General features: G+C 44.5%; 2 protein-coding genes across 4 annotated transcripts; one reads left to right on the top strand and one right to left on the bottom strand.

Moving 5' to 3' along the window:
* Nucleotides 1-22: 22 nt before the first annotated feature.
* On the bottom strand, nucleotides 23-9,743 carry usp5 (ubiquitin specific peptidase 5 (isopeptidase T)). Of its 2 annotated transcripts, none has more exons than XM_040165707.2 (20): nucleotides 9,420-9,743; nucleotides 8,751-8,879; nucleotides 8,534-8,600; nucleotides 8,304-8,431; nucleotides 7,899-8,044; nucleotides 7,455-7,639; nucleotides 6,743-6,837; nucleotides 5,875-6,068; nucleotides 5,574-5,645; nucleotides 5,052-5,139; nucleotides 4,798-4,923; nucleotides 4,556-4,709; nucleotides 4,313-4,475; nucleotides 4,133-4,221; nucleotides 2,914-3,099; nucleotides 2,455-2,598; nucleotides 2,211-2,353; nucleotides 1,811-1,964; nucleotides 1,584-1,668; nucleotides 23-899 (listed from the first exon to the last, which is right to left on the bottom strand). In XM_040165707.2, the coding sequence occupies exons 1-20, from the start codon at nucleotides 9,525-9,527 to the stop codon at nucleotides 806-808; spliced, it is 2,550 nt and encodes an 849-aa protein (XP_040021641.2). In that variant the 5' UTR covers nucleotides 9,528-9,743; the 3' UTR covers nucleotides 23-805. The 2 variants fall into 2 exon arrangements, with proteins under 2 accessions (XP_040021641.2, XP_040021642.2); XM_040165708.2 differs by having other exon boundaries at nucleotides 2,971-3,099.
* Nucleotides 9,744-10,094: 351 nt separating this feature from the next.
* p3h3 (prolyl 3-hydroxylase 3) lies at nucleotides 10,095-16,389 on the top strand. 2 transcript variants are annotated; one of them, XM_040165728.2, is made up of 16 exons: nucleotides 10,095-10,578; nucleotides 11,623-11,807; nucleotides 11,898-12,056; nucleotides 12,748-12,940; nucleotides 13,044-13,175; nucleotides 13,269-13,411; nucleotides 13,573-13,662; nucleotides 13,743-13,795; nucleotides 13,884-13,963; nucleotides 14,067-14,194; nucleotides 14,278-14,373; nucleotides 14,518-14,668; nucleotides 14,836-14,953; nucleotides 15,189-15,264; nucleotides 15,347-15,487; nucleotides 15,913-16,389. In XM_040165728.2, the coding sequence occupies exons 1-16, from the start codon at nucleotides 10,095-10,097 to the stop codon at nucleotides 16,081-16,083; spliced, it is 2,400 nt and encodes a 799-aa protein (XP_040021662.2). In that variant the 3' UTR covers nucleotides 16,084-16,389. The 2 variants fall into 2 exon arrangements, with proteins under 2 accessions (XP_040021662.2, XP_077951113.1); XM_078094987.1 differs by lacking the exon at nucleotides 15,347-15,487.
* Nucleotides 16,390-17,070: the final 681 nt, after the last annotated feature.

The raw sequence follows: 17,070 nt of genomic DNA, 5'->3' as shown, positions 1-17,070 counted from the left end.
TCAGAAAAAGAGAAAGGCAAAATGTCAGACAACTCTTTATTTGTCACAGCAGAAGTAACAAAGGATTTGTTTGCAAAATGAAACAGGAAACAAACCACCCAGATATCACCCTCACCAAACTAATGAAAAAAACTGAGGATTACCGTTGGTCAGGTTTAGCGTTGTGACTTGTTTTTCTTCTTTTCGTAACACATATTTGAGCTGTTTGTGTGACTAAGTGGCATTTCCTCTCGTTGTGGACATTTAACAATGTTTTTTTTTTTTTTTTACTTAGATGTTTGCTGCCCGGCTAAAATGTTGACACCGTCCAACGGAAGCAACATATTCTGATGGGGGGGGGGGGGGGGGGGGGGTCTGTGACAGTAGTCAGGGCATGAATTATGAGACAGCCAAGCAAGGAGAAAATCGATTAAGCAACCCTCTCATGTTCGGGGGGCCTGTTTCATGAAGCCGTCCGAATTATCTGGATACAATTTCTGAGTAAAACCTGGAACGCGTGTTTTAACCGATTTTACTCGGCACAGTTGTCCTGGTAAATAAATGAATGCGCTTCTCTTTAACGGGCTCATGGATTGTAAATCAATGGAACAAGATTCCCTCCCAAACACCCGGCTTGTACGTCTGCATATCTCCCAGTTAAATGAATTACTGCAATCTGAGAGACTTATTTACACCCAAGTCAGTTGTGAAGCATGCCGGGGGACTTGTAAGAGCTTGGTGGGAGGTGACTACAAATGCTGTCTTGTGTGTTTGTGTTAGCGGCCATGATTCCTCTCCTTCACCCCGGGTCCAACGTGTCCTCGCCTCATTCAGCCACTCTCCGGTAGAAGTAGAGGTACCCGAGGTCTTTGGGAGGTTTCTCTGAAGCGCAGACCTTCTGATCGTTGAAGATTACCCACCTGTGAAAGAGAGAGACGGCTCAGTGCACGAAGAGAAACTTGATAACAAAACAGGTTATTTATTTGATTATGGATACAAAAAGGGTGGCTTTTTAAATCTGATTAGAGAATAAAATGTCCGTCACGTGGGCAAAGTGACAGTTGCGTTGTGATCTAATATGATGGCCAACAAAATCGTGAGAATATTAGAAGAATAAAAAAATCATTCGAGTATCCTACGGTCATTATTTGTTAAAGATAAAAGTTGTGCAAAAAGAATAAGTTATAACAGGACAAAATCAATATTGTTTATTTAAAACCACATGTGCTTTCCCCGAGTAGGTGGAGTACGGGGCCCCCTGTTGACGCACTGCAGAATTAGCTATTACATTACGTGAAGTCAGTGTGAAATGGCGGTAATGTAAGGTATTGGACTACTGCTGCGTTAAATTAGATTACTATTAGATATTGATTTAAAAAATGCCATTCATGCATAATTAAAAAGTTCAGTTTCAATGATCCGCATGTTTAATCAATATTCCTCTTTTCGGTGCAACAGAAAGAAAATCAATTTCCCTCTGAGAGTAGAATGAATTTTTTTTTGGTTCTAAGGACGTGAGATGTTTATGGAATAAATTCTCGCAGTGATATATTCTAAACAGTTCGGACATATTGTGGCCTTGAAAGAGGAAAAATGACACTTACTGCTGATCCTTCTTGATGTGACAGACGTAGTGGCCGCACATTGTGCTCGTCCCCATGTGGCTGACGAACGCAAAGAGCTCATACTCTGAATAAAGGAGAATTCATGATAAATTATAATTAGAACAAATATGATACACATCATACAATATTAAAACAAATCATGAAGGCAACGTTGCAGCTGTCTACATTTCTTGTTATTCAACCTTTCTCTCTTCCGGGAGACTTACTGCCTGCGCCGTCTTTGACACGAGGCCCGGGGGGAGGAGGGTCTCTGCCCCCCTCGCTCTCTGCGGCTGAGCGCCCGCCTTCCGACACGTCCATGGACTCCAGGTCGTCCAGGTGGGAGAAGATCCAGTCCACGGCCCGCTCCAGGACATTACTCTGCGACAAGCAAACACCAGTTAAAGGAGACGTGGATTTAGATGGACTATTTTGTCAAATAGAAGATCTACAGGTAGAACGTTTAGCATGTTTCTTCCTAGATCATATTATCACATTATATCTAGCTCTTGCTCATTTTTGTTGAGGTACTAATGACTAATGAACAAACATCACTGTCTGAACACAAAGGGGGCAGCTGTGCTTGTATTCGCACTGCTCCACCTCTAGAAGGGGAGGAGTTCTAACCGTGGCCCGAAGTGCTTTGGTTGCCTGGTCTCGGCTGAAGCCCATTGAGACAATGGTTGCCAGGTGCTCCTCAGAGAGGCTCTCAGTGGGTGTGGTCCCGGGCCCGGAGCTGCAGCCCGGCAACACCAGGGGGGCCGCAAAGTCTACAGCCAATCAGAAGGAGCAGAACATTTGTGGGAGTGAGAGGAGTGATCAGATTCATTGAGAACTGGCTTTCCGGTAAAAATCGCACTGCTCTGCACACCTGGGTCATCCATATGGCTCATGATCCAATTCATGGCAGCATCGATTCCAGTGTTCCCAGTGTAATACACAGCTTTCCTACAGGCCTCCAGTGGGAATCCCATTTCGCATAACTGGGACACAGTGGAGTCATCAAGGACTGGAGCTGAATGTGTCAAGAGGAAAAGGTTGCATAAGTTGGATGTACGCTATGCATTTAACATTGTTAATAACGTCAATGTCATGACATTTAAATATATGTTAATGCACTCTATTTGGAGGCCAGGGGATGACACCAACTTTTAATTGAATAACTCAAATCCCATGATACAAAAGCTTAAAAAAAACAAAAATAAAATATGGCAACAGAAGGACGCAAGAAAAAAAAAAAAAAGAAAACCCAGAAAAAAAGAAAAGGAGGAAATCAGTATGGACAACTGGGAGTGAGACAGAAAAGAGCAGAAACGACAGACAGACTAACACAGCAGTGGGGAGTAGAGCGAGTCGTCCTCCTCGTTGCCATGGAAACCCAGGATACCTTTAACCTCCACATCTGGGGTCATGAGTGGGGGCGGGGCCACCTCTGGTAGAAGCTCCTCCCCAGGCTGCTGGCCAGTTGCACGCAGGGCGCTCAGGTCCAGAGTGTCAGGAACGTCAATGCTCACGTCTGCAGAGGGAAAACACCAATTACCCACTTCCATCCAAATATTCGGTTGAAGCAATATTAGTGAATGTGAGCTGCTAAAATGCAATATCAATCACATCAATATGTGCTCTGAGTTGTCCTGTGCCTTTGTGCTATTGGCTGGTAAATATTCATCCCCAGGTAAACAGCTGCCTTCCACTTGTGAAACATTTTAGGGGAGATTTAGTTAGTGGCTCTTTAGCATGTTGCCGCCAGGTTACTGCAAAAATCAATCAATCTTGCAAAGATCAAAATCAATCTTCCAAAATCTCGGCGATATAACGTTAATGTTTGTTAACAAACTGCACAGGAAATTTAAAAAAATGTTTGCCGCCAGTGAAGTGAGAACTGAAAATCAGCGTTGGTCTCAGCTCAAGCTCTATGCTTATGAGAGGAAAGAGAGACTTGCAATTACTCGCAGTAGCAGACACGACCAGTCATTCAGGAACAAGTGTTTTGCATTTGGCATCGGTTTATGACAACTGTCTAAACGACAGTGAGCCTGAGATTACAAAAAGAAATGAAAATAGAACCAAACAAGAGAAGCAGCATTTATCCTTTTTGCTCCACATATCTGGAGCCAACTCCTGGAGAACTGCAGGTCCGCAGACTCTCTGTGGCTTTTCGGTTTGCTGCCACCTTTAATTGATCCGGATGAAGTGGATGCTTTTCATTTCATTTGATAAACCTCACTGCAAATTTTATTCTCCTTTATTGCTTTAATGTCGGTTTCTAAATTCGCTTTTCTTCTGCCTGATGTTTTAATGGTGTTATGTGAAGCACTTTGAATTGCTTCGTTGTTGAAATGTGCTATACAAATAAATCAGCCTCGCCTGTACTACATGCGTACATTTAAATACAACTATGAGTATTAAATACAACACGCAGCCCTTCAGACTATACCATGCATTAAAAATGTCGTAGTGAGCAGATATCCAACTCTGTAAGGATTAGGAATACACAATTTTGTGTATAGAAACAAAACTATTTGTCTTTTATTAATAGCTTTGCTCACCCAGTTTTTTGGGAACCCAGTCAAGGCCAAAGGTGAACTTCTTAATTTGGATGACCAGGTGGTCGGGGAAAGAGGCAAAGCGGGTTGTTCTGAAAAATGAGAAGAAAAAGCGGTTATTAATAAATACATCTTGGGATCTGTTTCATCACTTTCAGCATGTGTCGCTGTCTCTCTTCGCACTTGGTAGCGGTAGTCTTGGACTGCACAGCCGAGCTCCAGAAGTCTGTGAGGATCTCCGGTTCACTGAGGGCCGCCATGCAAGCTGTGAAGGGGATTTGTGCGCGCACTGTGGGGGCGGATGAGTCCCCTTCCTCACGCCGGCACTCTGCCTCCTGAAGCTCTTCTGTTTAAAGAAAAACTCTCATTAATGAGACAAGGCTATTAAAACCACTACGCAGCACTCGGCATTTCTTTCTAACACACCTGTGTTGGTGGCCTGGTCCATCGGCACCGGCAGCTGGACGATGTAGTCCACCCGCTGCGTGTACTTGGCTTTCTGCGATTGCTGACACACGATCCTCTCCTCCACCAGGAACCTGAAGGCTTCGGATGGGTTGGACCCAGAGCGACAGTTCCTCTGTGTGTTTGGGGAGGGGAGGGGGTTGATGAATATAATATAGGAAAGCTTGGGGCTGAGGAGAGGTGCAGAATTTGCATTTCTTTACCTCCACCATATTTATGAAGTGCAATAAAAACTCCTGCGCATCCTGTTGTCGATTCGTAGAGAACTCTGCGTGGCCCCGCCCAACAAGTGCTTTGAACATCCGTGGTGCTATACCAATTTGGTCTCCCTGCAAACAAAGCATCAACGGTCAGATTTGTAAGGGTTAATATTAGTTACACTCAGAAATAAGTTGAATTGTGGTCTATCTCCCACGTGTGCCATGGATAACTGTTAACACTGAATGCGTTTTCCTACCCGGGGTTCAGATGCACCATTTTCATCAGCAGGGTCTGGCGCTGGTTTGGAATACTCTCCCGACAACAGACCATAGCCGAGCTTGGCTCTGTGATAAACAAACACAGCTGACATCACTGCATCCAACAACATAGCAGAGGGGGATTTGGATAAAGGACGAGATGGATTTTACTTAAAGAGACGGAAAAACATGGGAGAACGTCTAATCCGGGAGAAACTTATCTCGGGTGGGTAGAAGAAGGTTTATGCATTAAAAGTGGGCATTATTTGAATTAGGCACAGCTTTGAGACGTTATTTTACAATACAAATTGGCTAAGAGGGAAGGGTGCTTGAGTGCAAGTGTGCAGGAATTCTGCTCTCTAAAAAGCGGTGTGCAAAACATAGCACTTAAAATCTTTAAATATACTTTTCAAAGAGTGTACTTTGCTTTCCTGTCATACAACTGGAGTGCTTTTGGACATCTAATGGTTACACAAGAGCTCGTCATAAACAATAACCAGACGTTGGAAGAGAGAACTCACACTTGGGTTTTGAAGTCCTGGGTGGGGTCACTTGGGGCTTCATCAATGATCTTGTCAATGTTAGAGACGTATCTGGAAGGCAATAAGAAGGATATGAAACATTATTTTACTGTTGATGAAGCAAAAATGTAAATATATATATATATATATATATAACTCTTCTGCTTGATGGCAGTGTTTGGATCGCAGTCCGTCATAACAATCAACATTGTCATTTTTACATCACAGGAAGTGAGCTGGTCACCATAACGACTTGGACTAAAAAGGCGGATGGGTGCTATGAGTGGAGGAGGGTACTGACTTGTTCTGGAAGTCTGGAACGGTGAAGAGCACTTGCATGACAGAGTTGAGGTAGCAACTGTTACCCAGATTTTTCATGCCAGTCAAACCGGCCCCAAACATGGGCCGCAGGGTGGTCCCCGACTCCTGGATTACCTCCCACTCCCCCACGCGCTGGTTCACAGCGATTTCCAGCTCCGTCATTGTCCGTTCGGTCTGAGAGCAGAGAGGTCCAAGTGATAAGAGAATGAAGGGCGCAGTGTATGCAAAAATACATCAACAAGAAAATACAGTGTTGAGTAAAACAAAACTGCATAAAAAGAGAAGTATTTGGCAAAGACATGAATGGTAACCGGAAAATAGAATAAACAGGTGTGGAGTAAAGCAGACTGATGATAATAATGGCTATGCTAGGAAATTTCACTGTATTCATGTTTTTCATTAGTAATTTGTAATTCTGTCATCATTAAATTATGTGTTTGATAAAACATAAGTATTATTTAACAGTGAGTTGGTAGGGAGAAATGATAAAAGCCAGGATGAAATATTTATTAAAAAAATTATTTTTTCCTAAAATTATTTCCTATATGGTATGGTACTATCTATGGTATTTGTTTTCTTGGCATTAGAATAATTTGCAGTGCAGATGAATTTAGAGTGCATTGCAAATCTATGTACCAAACCTACGAGGTAAACCCGTAGAGACCTGGATGTCTGCCAACAAGTACAAATGATCCAATATCCTTCACTAACTTTGTACCATGTAAATTGTGAAGTAACTTTGAACTTAATTCAATGTTGAACATAGCAAAACATTTGATTTCATATTTGTACAAGTTCAACATAAATACTTTTTTTTTAAGCCTGATTCAACTAAACACAGAGCTTACCTTCTCCATGGTCATCATGTTGATGCCAAAGTGAGCCAGGTGCTCCGGTAACTTGGAATCCAATACCATGTCATCCTCATCATAGGAATACACATCTGGACATACATAACAGGTGTGAAAATTAAAAGGCAATGAAGCAAAACACCTTGGAGAAAAAAAGCAAATTCTGTATAAAGTTAGGCAAGTTGTAATAATATAAAAGCCCCGTAGCCAATTGTGTCAGTCGGCTGGCAGTGTCTGTGTGTGATTGACATCAGGCTGAATGGCCAGCAGGGGGACACGAGAGCAAGTAAATAAACTTGGAAAATAATTGCAGAGAAAGGTCGACCCCAGGATCTAAACTGACAAAACTAACATTTGAATGGAGTTCAGGTGCCTTTTACATGTAATGAACCTGAGCAGACCATTTGCTACATCCACCTGCATACTGATGCAAGCAGTGAATTTGAGCTTGGATAGTATTTGATTGGTCACTCATTCAACAAGCTGATCTGTAGGACAATTTCTGTTCATATTTGTAAGTTAGATTTAAGATTTAAGCATAAAGGCTAACATGTGTTGTTGCTCAAAATCGATGGCTCTGTCTTTGTGTAGCAGACTGCCGTAATCAAGAGAGTTTGATTAAATGTTCAAGAATAGATTTCGCCAACGACAACAAAAAGTTGACTTTAACATTTTAACAACAGAATTATTGTTCCTGCCACCTGCTTACCTGCTCCATCAGGAGTGATAGTACCAAGTTTGACAGCAATTGGGTATCCTGTCTCCCGGAAGTGTAGAAGGGCATGGTTGTTGCCCCCGGAGCCGTCAAAATACCGGCGACCACACAGCAATTTGCCGTCTACCAGGTTCATCCAAATATTCTCCTGGAGGTCGCACACCTCACACCGCCAGCCGCTATGAGGCAGAAAAGACAAGTCACACACTCTCCAATAAAAGTGTTTTGAAAATAATGTTTAAACTGACTGACTAAATATAACTGAATAGCTATCTCAATTATACATTGCATAATCTAAAACACAACATTATTAATGTACAGATACAATTATGGATCCTAAATGCAAGACTGTCATTTGCAAACTGCAAATGCAAGAATGTACGCAATAACGCTCTACTTGGTATGTTTATCCAAAGGACAGAACTGACAGGCTCTCACCTGGGAGGGATCTTGACTCCATTGTCAAGCTGTTTAAGGTCAGCAGCATGCCTTGATTCCTGTCTCACCTCTCCATCCCATTGTTGAACTTGTAAGGCATGAGACACTGAATCGGCTGCCATGATACCCGCCATTGACAGGGACACCTGGAGGGGCGGTAAATAAATCAACAGGAAGAGATTAATCCTGACTAACAGCTCGTAATAAAACTTCTCCACCATATCGATAACTGAAAGTAACCAAGGAGCCCTAATGTTACATTACGGAATTTGTACCATATATTGTTTGAAAGCATTTAACGACAATTGCAGTATTAAGACAAAGTGATATCATCATTCTCACATTGTAGAGTAGTAACTACATTATCTTGAGAATTATCTTGCCAGAAGAGACACAAGATCTCACCCGCTCTCTCACAACGTCGGGCATGGTAGCAAGGTCCTCTGATGTCACTTCCTGTCTATCAGGTAAGATGACCACCTTTACATCCTCCTCATACAGCTCCTGCTCCACATCGAACCCTCCTTCAATCCCTGGACAAAAAAAAAGAATCAAAAAGGGAGGTAAACACAGGCCAGTCTCAAAAGAGGACACCCGTTTTACCTGCGTTTGTGGAAATACTCCCATGGACTCACCTATAGCCAATCTGGTGGGCTTTTTCTTTGGCGGGTGTCCAGATCCAGAGCTATTGTCATCTTCCTTCTGTAAGAATAACAAAGTATATCAGTGCGTCTAGAGGTTAGTTCAGGCATCTTGGTAAGCGATTGTAAAGAAAAAACATCGTGTAAATAAACGTAAATGTCGAATAGACTGGAGTTTTTAGGAAAAGTAGATTAAAGTGTTCACTGGTACCTTAGCCTTGCGAATCCGGGTTATGTGTAAGTAAGCCCTTTGGCCAGTCCGGGCATGGTACCGGTCCACATACTGACTTCCAAAGCCAAGGAAAGTGTTCATGCACACATACAGTCCTCCTTCGCTTTCCTGTAAAGCAGAAACGCACACGACTGAATGTTACACGCTGTCTGTGTTTCTCTGTAATGTGACACAATGCTGGGCAGTTGAAGCTTAACAAAACGTTGAGGTCTTACATATCTCATCAGCAGTTAAACTACTTTGGCATCCTGCTTACGCGTGCAAATGACCTCAAAACAGGTTAAATTATACTAAAGTCCACGCGATAATTATGACAACAGCAAAAAAAATGTAGAAACCACGAGCTTCAAAACACTAATCGCCCGAGCTAGCTGCTTTGACAGCATACCCATTTACACTGACATGGCTAACGTTAGCCAACAAGCTAGAGCAGCTAACTTTCCATTGCAGTGCATTATTAGCTTAGCTCGACGTTAGCTTGCTGGTTATTTCAAACCGGAAAATCTAGGACGTCAGTGCGTTGAAGTAAGACACAATGACCAAACGTCCCGTTAGACAAAGACAAGAAAGCGTGAGAGTGAACGAGAAATAAAAACAACACGGTTTGTTGGCTGGTGTTTTGATTTGTTAAAAGGGAAGATGGCTCACCGGCGAGGAAAATGACAAGGCGCATTCGTCTTTGTGGACACGGTCCCCGGGCTTCGGAACACGAATTGTGGATAACACGGACATCAAAACCTCACCGACCTCCGCCATGACAAGCTAGCTAATTCCGCTCTTTAGTGGGGAAACTTGCTTCTCTTTGTTTATACCCCCCAGCCTCTGTATTTCCGGGGCTCGGTAGAGTGTCTGTGGTCTAACCCGTCTGGTGTTGTCTGTGTTTGGCTGAATGAATCATGAGACGATGCCTTGTACTGAGGGGAAGGCCGAACAAACAGTTGCCTGCACGCCGAAGCGCTGCGCTTCGTTACCGTAAAGTGTGGCGTGTCGACCACCGCGGTGACTTCATCACACAGTGCGTTTAGACTCAGGTTGCTGTCAGTGAATCCAAATCACTTCTTAAAAGCGTCTCTGTAGACGGATAACCGATTAATTAACACATTATCGATTTACACGTCCACTGGATACTTTTTAAATTCACTTCAAGCTATTTTTCTGAGATTTACGGTAACGGCCGTTGAACTGAACCAACGACTTCCTCCTGGCGGCGACATCGCGGTACTGCAGCTCCGCTCGCCGGGCAACTAAAGCCCGACAAAACAAATCGCCTGACCGGCTCAAAACACTTCAATTCATCTCTTCTTGCTTGATTTAAACCGCACCATGTCCAATTTATCAAACGCAAACGCGCACCACGTGAAAAGACGATCCCCATTACATCATACTGTATACTTTCTTCATTGCACTCTCCTTCACTCCCCAACTATTTCCTTTAGTCCCACCTCTCCCCCCCCCCATCTGCTCCGTCTCCCCCTCCGCGGGGTTCGAGAGTCTCCCACCATGGCTGTGCCCGCGGGTCCTCGCGCCGTCTACGTGGCGCTTTTTCGTGTTTTCACCGGTGCATTAATAACGTTACTTCACTTCACCTCGGCCGCTCCGGGAAGAGTCGGCTCGAGCGCGCAGTCGCTGCTGCAGCCGTACGATCTGTTGTATTACAGCGGGGTGCGCTCTTATTTTGGGAGCGAGTGGGCGAACGCCGCAGAGCAGCTGGAGAAAGCCGTCATAACCAAGGAGTCACTGTCCACGGTGCGACGGCTGTGCCACGGTGAATGCGCGGCAGCGGGGAAAGACGCGTTCCATCAACTGGGTACGTCGCGATGTGAAGGCCCTCCGTGTGTGTGTGTGTGTGCGCGTGCTGACGTGTGTGCAGAGGGAGAGAGAATGATGGGCCAAATTGTAATTTTGTACGTTTTAAATTGTTATTCACGAGTAATTGTTTAATCTAGGTGGGCAATACTTGAATTCAACTCACATTTGAATTATACAACATGTTACGTTAGTTGTTAATGAAATGTAATACTACACTGTCATTACTTCACCTGTGCATCCCAACCATTTCCCCTTTGAATGAAGACACGTTTGCTTGTAGAGTTGGGCTTTGAACTGTATCTACAACAGCAGTTCAACCAAGCGTTTATCATCAAACGGTTTCCTCTAAAGAACTTTTAAGGCGCAAAGACGCTGCTGAATGAAAGAAAAGACAGAACGAAAACTTAGCAAATATGATATTGCTTTTCTTTGTACTCATCTTCAGATGTGTCTTGGGAGGGATTGAAGTTACTCAGCTATACATCGACAGGCAGTGGCAAGCTTCTTCTTAATGTTTGAGAGCAGCACAGGAACATTTATACATTGACAGAGTCAACACCTTGGTTGTGTTGTGCTAAAGGAATGGAGACAGGCAACGAGGTCCCGGACCTGAAGGAAGGCTTACAAGGCACCTACAACATGTGGCTGATTAGATTTGCTAATAGATTTGACCTCTGCTCAGATGGTTCCCACACAGCTGGTGTCGTGGAACTTCCTCACAATTAAAATCTAGCTTTAGACATTGAAATAATAAAACATTATGGCATCGCTATATTTTACCATTACACCATGTATTGTGCAGATAATGAACCTTTCATAATATCATTAGCAGATATAATCCATTAGGTTGCTAAATATATCCATTAGTTTGTAATATAAATAGTGTGGAATGGGCCATATGGTCAGTTTGCATGCTTGCAATTTAACAATTTTGTAAACAATGATTATTAATGAGACATTGTTATCTCATGTTTTAAGGACCGACAGTGTTCAATGGCACATTATATTTCACTTCCAAAAACTGTGTTTCCTGTATTGCTAGACGCTGCAGGGGGGAGTCTGTGGGACCTGTGGGCCGTACACTGGGTTCAACGGAAGGCTGAATGTTTGAGGTTCTGCATCGGCCGCTCCGTCACGCCTGCTGCACAGCTTCCCGTATCCACCGACATAGAGTATGAATTCAACACGCGCAACGCCTACAACTTCCTGCAGGTCGTATACTACAAGGTGAGCCTCAGAGCGGCCTTCAGAGACACGCACGGCTCAACGTCCACGTCTCTCTAACCCCCGTTTACTCTCTCTCTTCCCGCACATCAGTTGGAAAAGTTGCAGAAGGCGGCGTCGGCGGCTCACACCTACTTTGTGGCAAACCCCAGTCACTTAGAGATGAGGAACAACATTGAGAAGTACAGACGAATGGAGGGGGTGACCGAGGAGGCCTTCCAGGACAGGGAGCTGGAGAACGAGAGACACTGGGTGAGGAGGGAGGGATGACGTCTTTGTCAAGGAGAGGGTCAAGGGGAAGCCGCGGGTGTCAGGTGGACGTTATCCATAAATAATGTAGAGTAAGGTGCATGAACTGCTTCGGTTTGCCTGTTCCTTCACAAAATAGAGTGTAAAGTATATGGAATATAATGGTAAGGAGATGCATGATGTATTTATTCAGCAGGAAAGAGATCAATCTTTGAATTTCACCACTTTCTAAGGTAGCTGAATTTCATATACATGTACACGTGTACATGATTTTTTGGGCTGCACAGGACTGATCTATTGAGTCAACATTAAAAGGAGGGATGGGACAGTCTTCTTTGTGGCGAAATTTAAATGAAGATGGGATGTTAGAAAGACAGCAATGGGACGGAGGGACGGACTTACCTCGCCCTCGCTCTCACTTTCTCCCATCCAGCAATACAATCCAACACCGCCTTCACTTATTGAAGACACCTCTTACTCTGTCTGTTAGACTCCTAATGTTATAACATGATACGGCTTGTCTGAATGAGGCTTAAATTGTCCATGTAATGGCATGGCTTCCAAGCCGTCCGAAAAGTTATATACACAACAAGTCAACAAGTTTTTACTTCTATTTCATCAGTAAAAATGAAAGAAGAATCTTTTTCAAGAATACATCCTTTGTTTTCCTCTCTTTGCGTGTCGTCAAACCCAGGTGCTGTATGATTCTGCTGTTCAGAGCGAGGCCTCCTCTGACTGGGTGCAGGCATCAGAGAAATGGAAAGCTTGTGTGAATAAGACGCTGTGGCAGACGGACGAGTGCAGGGTGCAGTGCGAGGTGACCCCCCGAAGGCTGCCAGAGGACAGGGGAGTGGAAAGTAATGATGGTGTGTTCGAGAAGGCTGCAGGTATAAGATGAAAATGTAAAAAAAAAAACACTACAAAGGAACCCAGACTGCCAGAAGAGAGACTGAGAAGAAGCCAATGACTCTGCATTTCTTTTCCATCCAGCTCTGTCCCTCTCGCTGCTCTCGTGCCGGCAGTCCTGTGTGACTCAGGTGGCAACAAGACCGGGAAGGCTTTCATCTCAGGAGGACTTCCTGCCCACACAGCTGGAGCATCTGCACATTGCACAGTTTAAAGGTCAGGGTTCAGAGTTCAAACTGCGCCTGTGCATCTTCCTTGTCAGTATCTTTGTGTCACTCCTCCTTATTTTGCGTTCCTGCTTGCTCGCAGCTGGTGATCTAAGCGGAGCAGTGCAGACACTTCGATCCCTGCTCTTGTTTTACCCCTCTGACAAGGACTCTTTGGACAACCTGCAGCTCTACTATGAGACACTAGGGGGAGACGCAGAGTCACCAGGCACACAGCCCGCACAGGTAACACTCGATGTCCATTACATTCTATATCTATATATATAGTATAATCTAAGATCCTTCCAGATTTACTGTTCAGTGACCTTTTAGAGATGGAGACTTATATATTTATATAGTATACATTTAATGTCCTTACCTATGTTCACGCTGTATTTGTCACACAGGAAATTGTCGCATACATTAGTCGTGCTTTAGAGGAGAAGAGGCTTCTTTATTTTGGGGTGGAGAACCTAGACTTCAGTTTCACAGACCCAGTAAGTACAGAGGCAAAGGTAGCCTATTGTCATCCACAAAATTACAACCACAAATGTAATCCCCTGTCTTTCCTTTTAAGGATCTTTGGACTCCGGAAGACGTTGTACCTGAATCACTAAGAAATGATTGGAGGTGAGAATGACAGAAGTCAATCTGCTGGGTGTCAAGAGCTCTTGCAAAAGTTAATGGGAAGTTAACTTTACTATTTTTCCTCTTTCAGAGCTGAAAAAGAGAAGATAAATGATAAATTGAAGGAAGGGGAGCAGATGGAGGAAGTGGATGAAAGTGGCTTTTTTTCAGGCGAGACAATAACCCTCTTATACCAGTTTACCAGCCACTATACCAGCAGTTAAGATTGTGCCAATGTCTTCTATCATCCTTTCCTTATCTGTCCTTGCTCCAGGTGGTCCTGTCCTCCAGACGGGCGTGACCATCACCATGGATGACCAGCTAATGAACGGGACCAACCGCGTGGTGCTTGACGGGGTCATGACAGAGAAGGAGTGTGACAGCATATTGCAGTTAGCCAAGGTAAGTTTAGATCGCTGAAAGTCGGTTCTACTTAAATAGGAAGAGGGACGCGCTCTTCCATCCTTTCATCTCGTCTGCCACAGGCTGCAGCGTCCGCTGGGGATGGTTACCGGGGACGGCGGTCTCCGCACACGCCTCATGAGACGTTTGAGGGCCTGACTGTCCTCAGGGCCGTACAGGTGGGTGAACAGGGAGAAATGCAAACAAAAATATGAATAACCTTTACTTAAAATGTAATTGACCACATGTAACTAAATTGAATACAGTAGTTCTGATCATCATGCTCTGGCATAATTCATGAAGTTGGTGTCTTTCTATCCCAGCTAGCGCAGGACGGCATGGTGAACCAATCAGACGCCCGGCTGTTACACGAGCTGGGCGAGAGGGTGAGAGAGCTGCTGCATTCCTACTTCAGGAGCCCCCCGGATCTCTTCACCTCTTTCACACACCTGGTCTGCCGCAGCGCCATCGCGGGTAACGCCAACATTACCCACATCTTTCTCATTATTACTTACTCATTATGTGGAGAAATAGTGCTGACCGTGTGGAACTAGTACAACTACAAGGACTTTCATACTGGGAATCAAGACGTTCTCTTTTGCTGGAAAAAACATATTTGTTTGGTTTTTCTATGCCGTTAGGTGATCAGGAGGGCAGGCTGGATCTGTCTCATCCTGTCCACGTTGACAACTGTCTCCTTGAGCCAGAGACCAATCAATGCTGGAGGGAACCACCAGCATTCATTCACAGAGACCTCAGGTACGGAAATGATCTTATCAGCAGGGAGAACAGGGCAGCCAAAAACATCAATTGTGTTTGTAATGATGTGTAAAACCACACTACACAATATGGATTGAACATTTAAAGATCACGTCTAAAAGATATATGTTATCTTTCTGTGATTCAACAGGGGAAGTGAAGCTTATTCATATAATACACAGTTTAGCCGAGACCATAATGGTTGCTTTTACTGAATGAGCGGTTTCTCTCACAGTGCCATTCTCTATCTGAACGACGACTTTGACGGAGGAGAGCTGTTCTTCACTAACAGGGATGCTAAAACAATAACAGTAAGTCGCCTCCCAATCTTGATCCCGGGCTCCGTCCGATCTCCCTTTCCTGAAGCTCTTCCCTCTTGCTCCGTGTCACCAGGCTCGAGTGAAGCCCAGCTGCGGTCGCCTGGTGGGCTTCTCCTCGGGTCCGGTAAATCCACATGGTGTTACCGCGGTGACCAGCGGCCGTCGGTGCGCGCTGGCCCTCTGGTTCACAAAGGAAAAGATGTACAGGGACATGGTGAGCGTGACGATGACCTCATCCTCAGGTCGGACCTTTCGCCTGCAGTCACGTGACTGTTAATGTCGGGAGACCGGGTGTTGGATAACAAGACCAGCTGGAGTGCGATGCAAATGTGGTGGTTGTTTTCATGCTTTGGCATTCGCAAAGCCCGGCCTTTGATTTGACCCCATCAGTGTCCTTTAGATTCGTCGTTACATTTGTACAAATCTGGAAATAAGTTACCCAGTACTAAGTAAGACTGTCTAGCTCGTCCTACACTTTTACGTTTGAAAAGGAAGAAATAACGGGGCTTCCTTCTTGAAAAAGTCATAAGCAATAAAACACCCTTAATAATGTTCCGTTTTTTAGTTCTTCCCTTGCATCTCCGGTGACTGCTGTACCTCCACAGCTACGTGGACTCACTTTGCTTCGTCTCCTCTCAGGAGCGAGAAGAGGCGGAGCTCATGTGGGCCGCAGACGGAAAGAGTGTGGCAAAAAAGGACGGCGAGAAGCCGGAGGGCGGCGCCCCCCCTGCCAGGAACGCCCGGAGCCAAGCACCGACCGAGAGGAGCAGGGGGAGAGGCAGGGTGACGGGGGGCAAAGATGAACTGTGAGAGCCAGAACACATCTGATGGACTCAACATCCCAAACTGGAACCCATTCCGACCTGCGTCCACCGTCCCATCACAGGACCAGCAACCATGAACACGTGACACATGTTTGTTAGCGACACAGCTACTCCCTTCATCTGCCTTTCAACGTAAAGCTACTTGATTGTTTGTTCTTACTGTATTTATACTGCATATGGTGAAGATAAGGGGGCCAAACATGGTCTTCTCCTGCCTCCAAAGCCAATCTGTAATTTTGTTTCAGCGGCTTACCGACTGATTGCTTTAAAGAGAATAAAAGAAGAATTTAACCAATGTTGTAAGAGCGCTATATACAATATTAACCCAATTGAGGGACTAAAAGTGCATTGGGGACAAAGAGAGAGCAAAAACGTTGCAGTTAATTGATTGAGGGATTACCTCACACCCGCTGCGGCTGCCGCTTGATTAAAAACAAAACTAGAAGCTTGATACTTTTCTTAGTCTGTTCCTGTGTTTTAAGAATGTAATTATTTCATACAACATGCGGTCAGACATCCCAGCAGTAAGAAGCTAAAAGTAGTTACATAGTACAGTACATCAGAAACTACAGTTCAAAGCAGTAAGCGGGCGAAAAAAGGGAACACAGAGAGATGGAGAGGTGCACAGGGGGGAAGCTAGAAATAGAGAGATTATTGTTAATCCCTCATAAATGAGTGCATTTGTTTATGAAGCTTAAAAAATTCCCCATTTAGAATATGGAATAGTAATCCAGCGAGAGATCATTTAATCATTCATGTCCAGGAGAGTGTCTTTTGACCACCCTCTTCCGTCTTATCCCTCCCATTAAAAACACTGCCTCCTTTTCAGCTTTCGTCGAGTGCATTAGCTACCGAGTCGAGGACCGTTTATGGCCCATATTAACACTCTCACTCCCCCCCTGTGTTATAATCCCCCGTCGCTGCAGAATTGGGTCAGCAGGCCGTTTAATGGAGCCCTGGTTTTGCCATTTCC

Source organism: Gasterosteus aculeatus, chromosome 20 (assembly GCF_964276395.1).
Source record: "Gasterosteus aculeatus chromosome 20, fGasAcu3.hap1.1, whole genome shotgun sequence".
In the NCBI taxonomy this organism is placed as follows: domain Eukaryota; kingdom Metazoa; phylum Chordata; class Actinopteri; order Perciformes; family Gasterosteidae; genus Gasterosteus; species Gasterosteus aculeatus.
This window is presented reverse-complemented; position numbering and strand designations above follow the sequence as displayed.

What these genes read in the sequence shown, in the direction of transcription:
- p3h3 (XM_040165728.2), top strand. Translation starts at nt 10,095, where the DNA reads ATGTCCAATTTATCAAACGCAAACGCGCACCACGTGAAAAGACGATCC. An exon ending in TCACTAAGAAATGATTGGAG is followed by an intron (nt 13,796 to 13,883) that starts GTGAGAATGACA and finishes TTCCTCTTTCAG; the next exon opens with AGCTGAAAAAGAGAAGATAA. An exon ending in CTGCCGCAGCGCCATCGCGG is followed by an intron (nt 14,669 to 14,835) that starts GTAACGCCAACA and finishes CTATGCCGTTAG; the next exon opens with GTGATCAGGAGGGCAGGCTG.
- usp5 (XM_040165707.2), bottom strand. Translation starts at nt 9,527, where the DNA reads ATGGCGGAGGTCGGTGAGGTTTTGATGTCCGTGTTATCCACAATTCGT. An exon ending in CCTTGTCATTTTCCTCGCCG is followed by an intron (nt 8,880 to 9,419) that starts GTGAGCCATCTT and finishes TCTGCTTTACAG; the next exon opens with GAAAGCGAAGGAGGACTGTA. An exon ending in CCAAAGCACTTCGGGCCACG is followed by an intron (nt 1,965 to 2,210) that starts GTTAGAACTCCT and finishes TGCTTGTCGCAG; the next exon opens with AGTAATGTCCTGGAGCGGGC.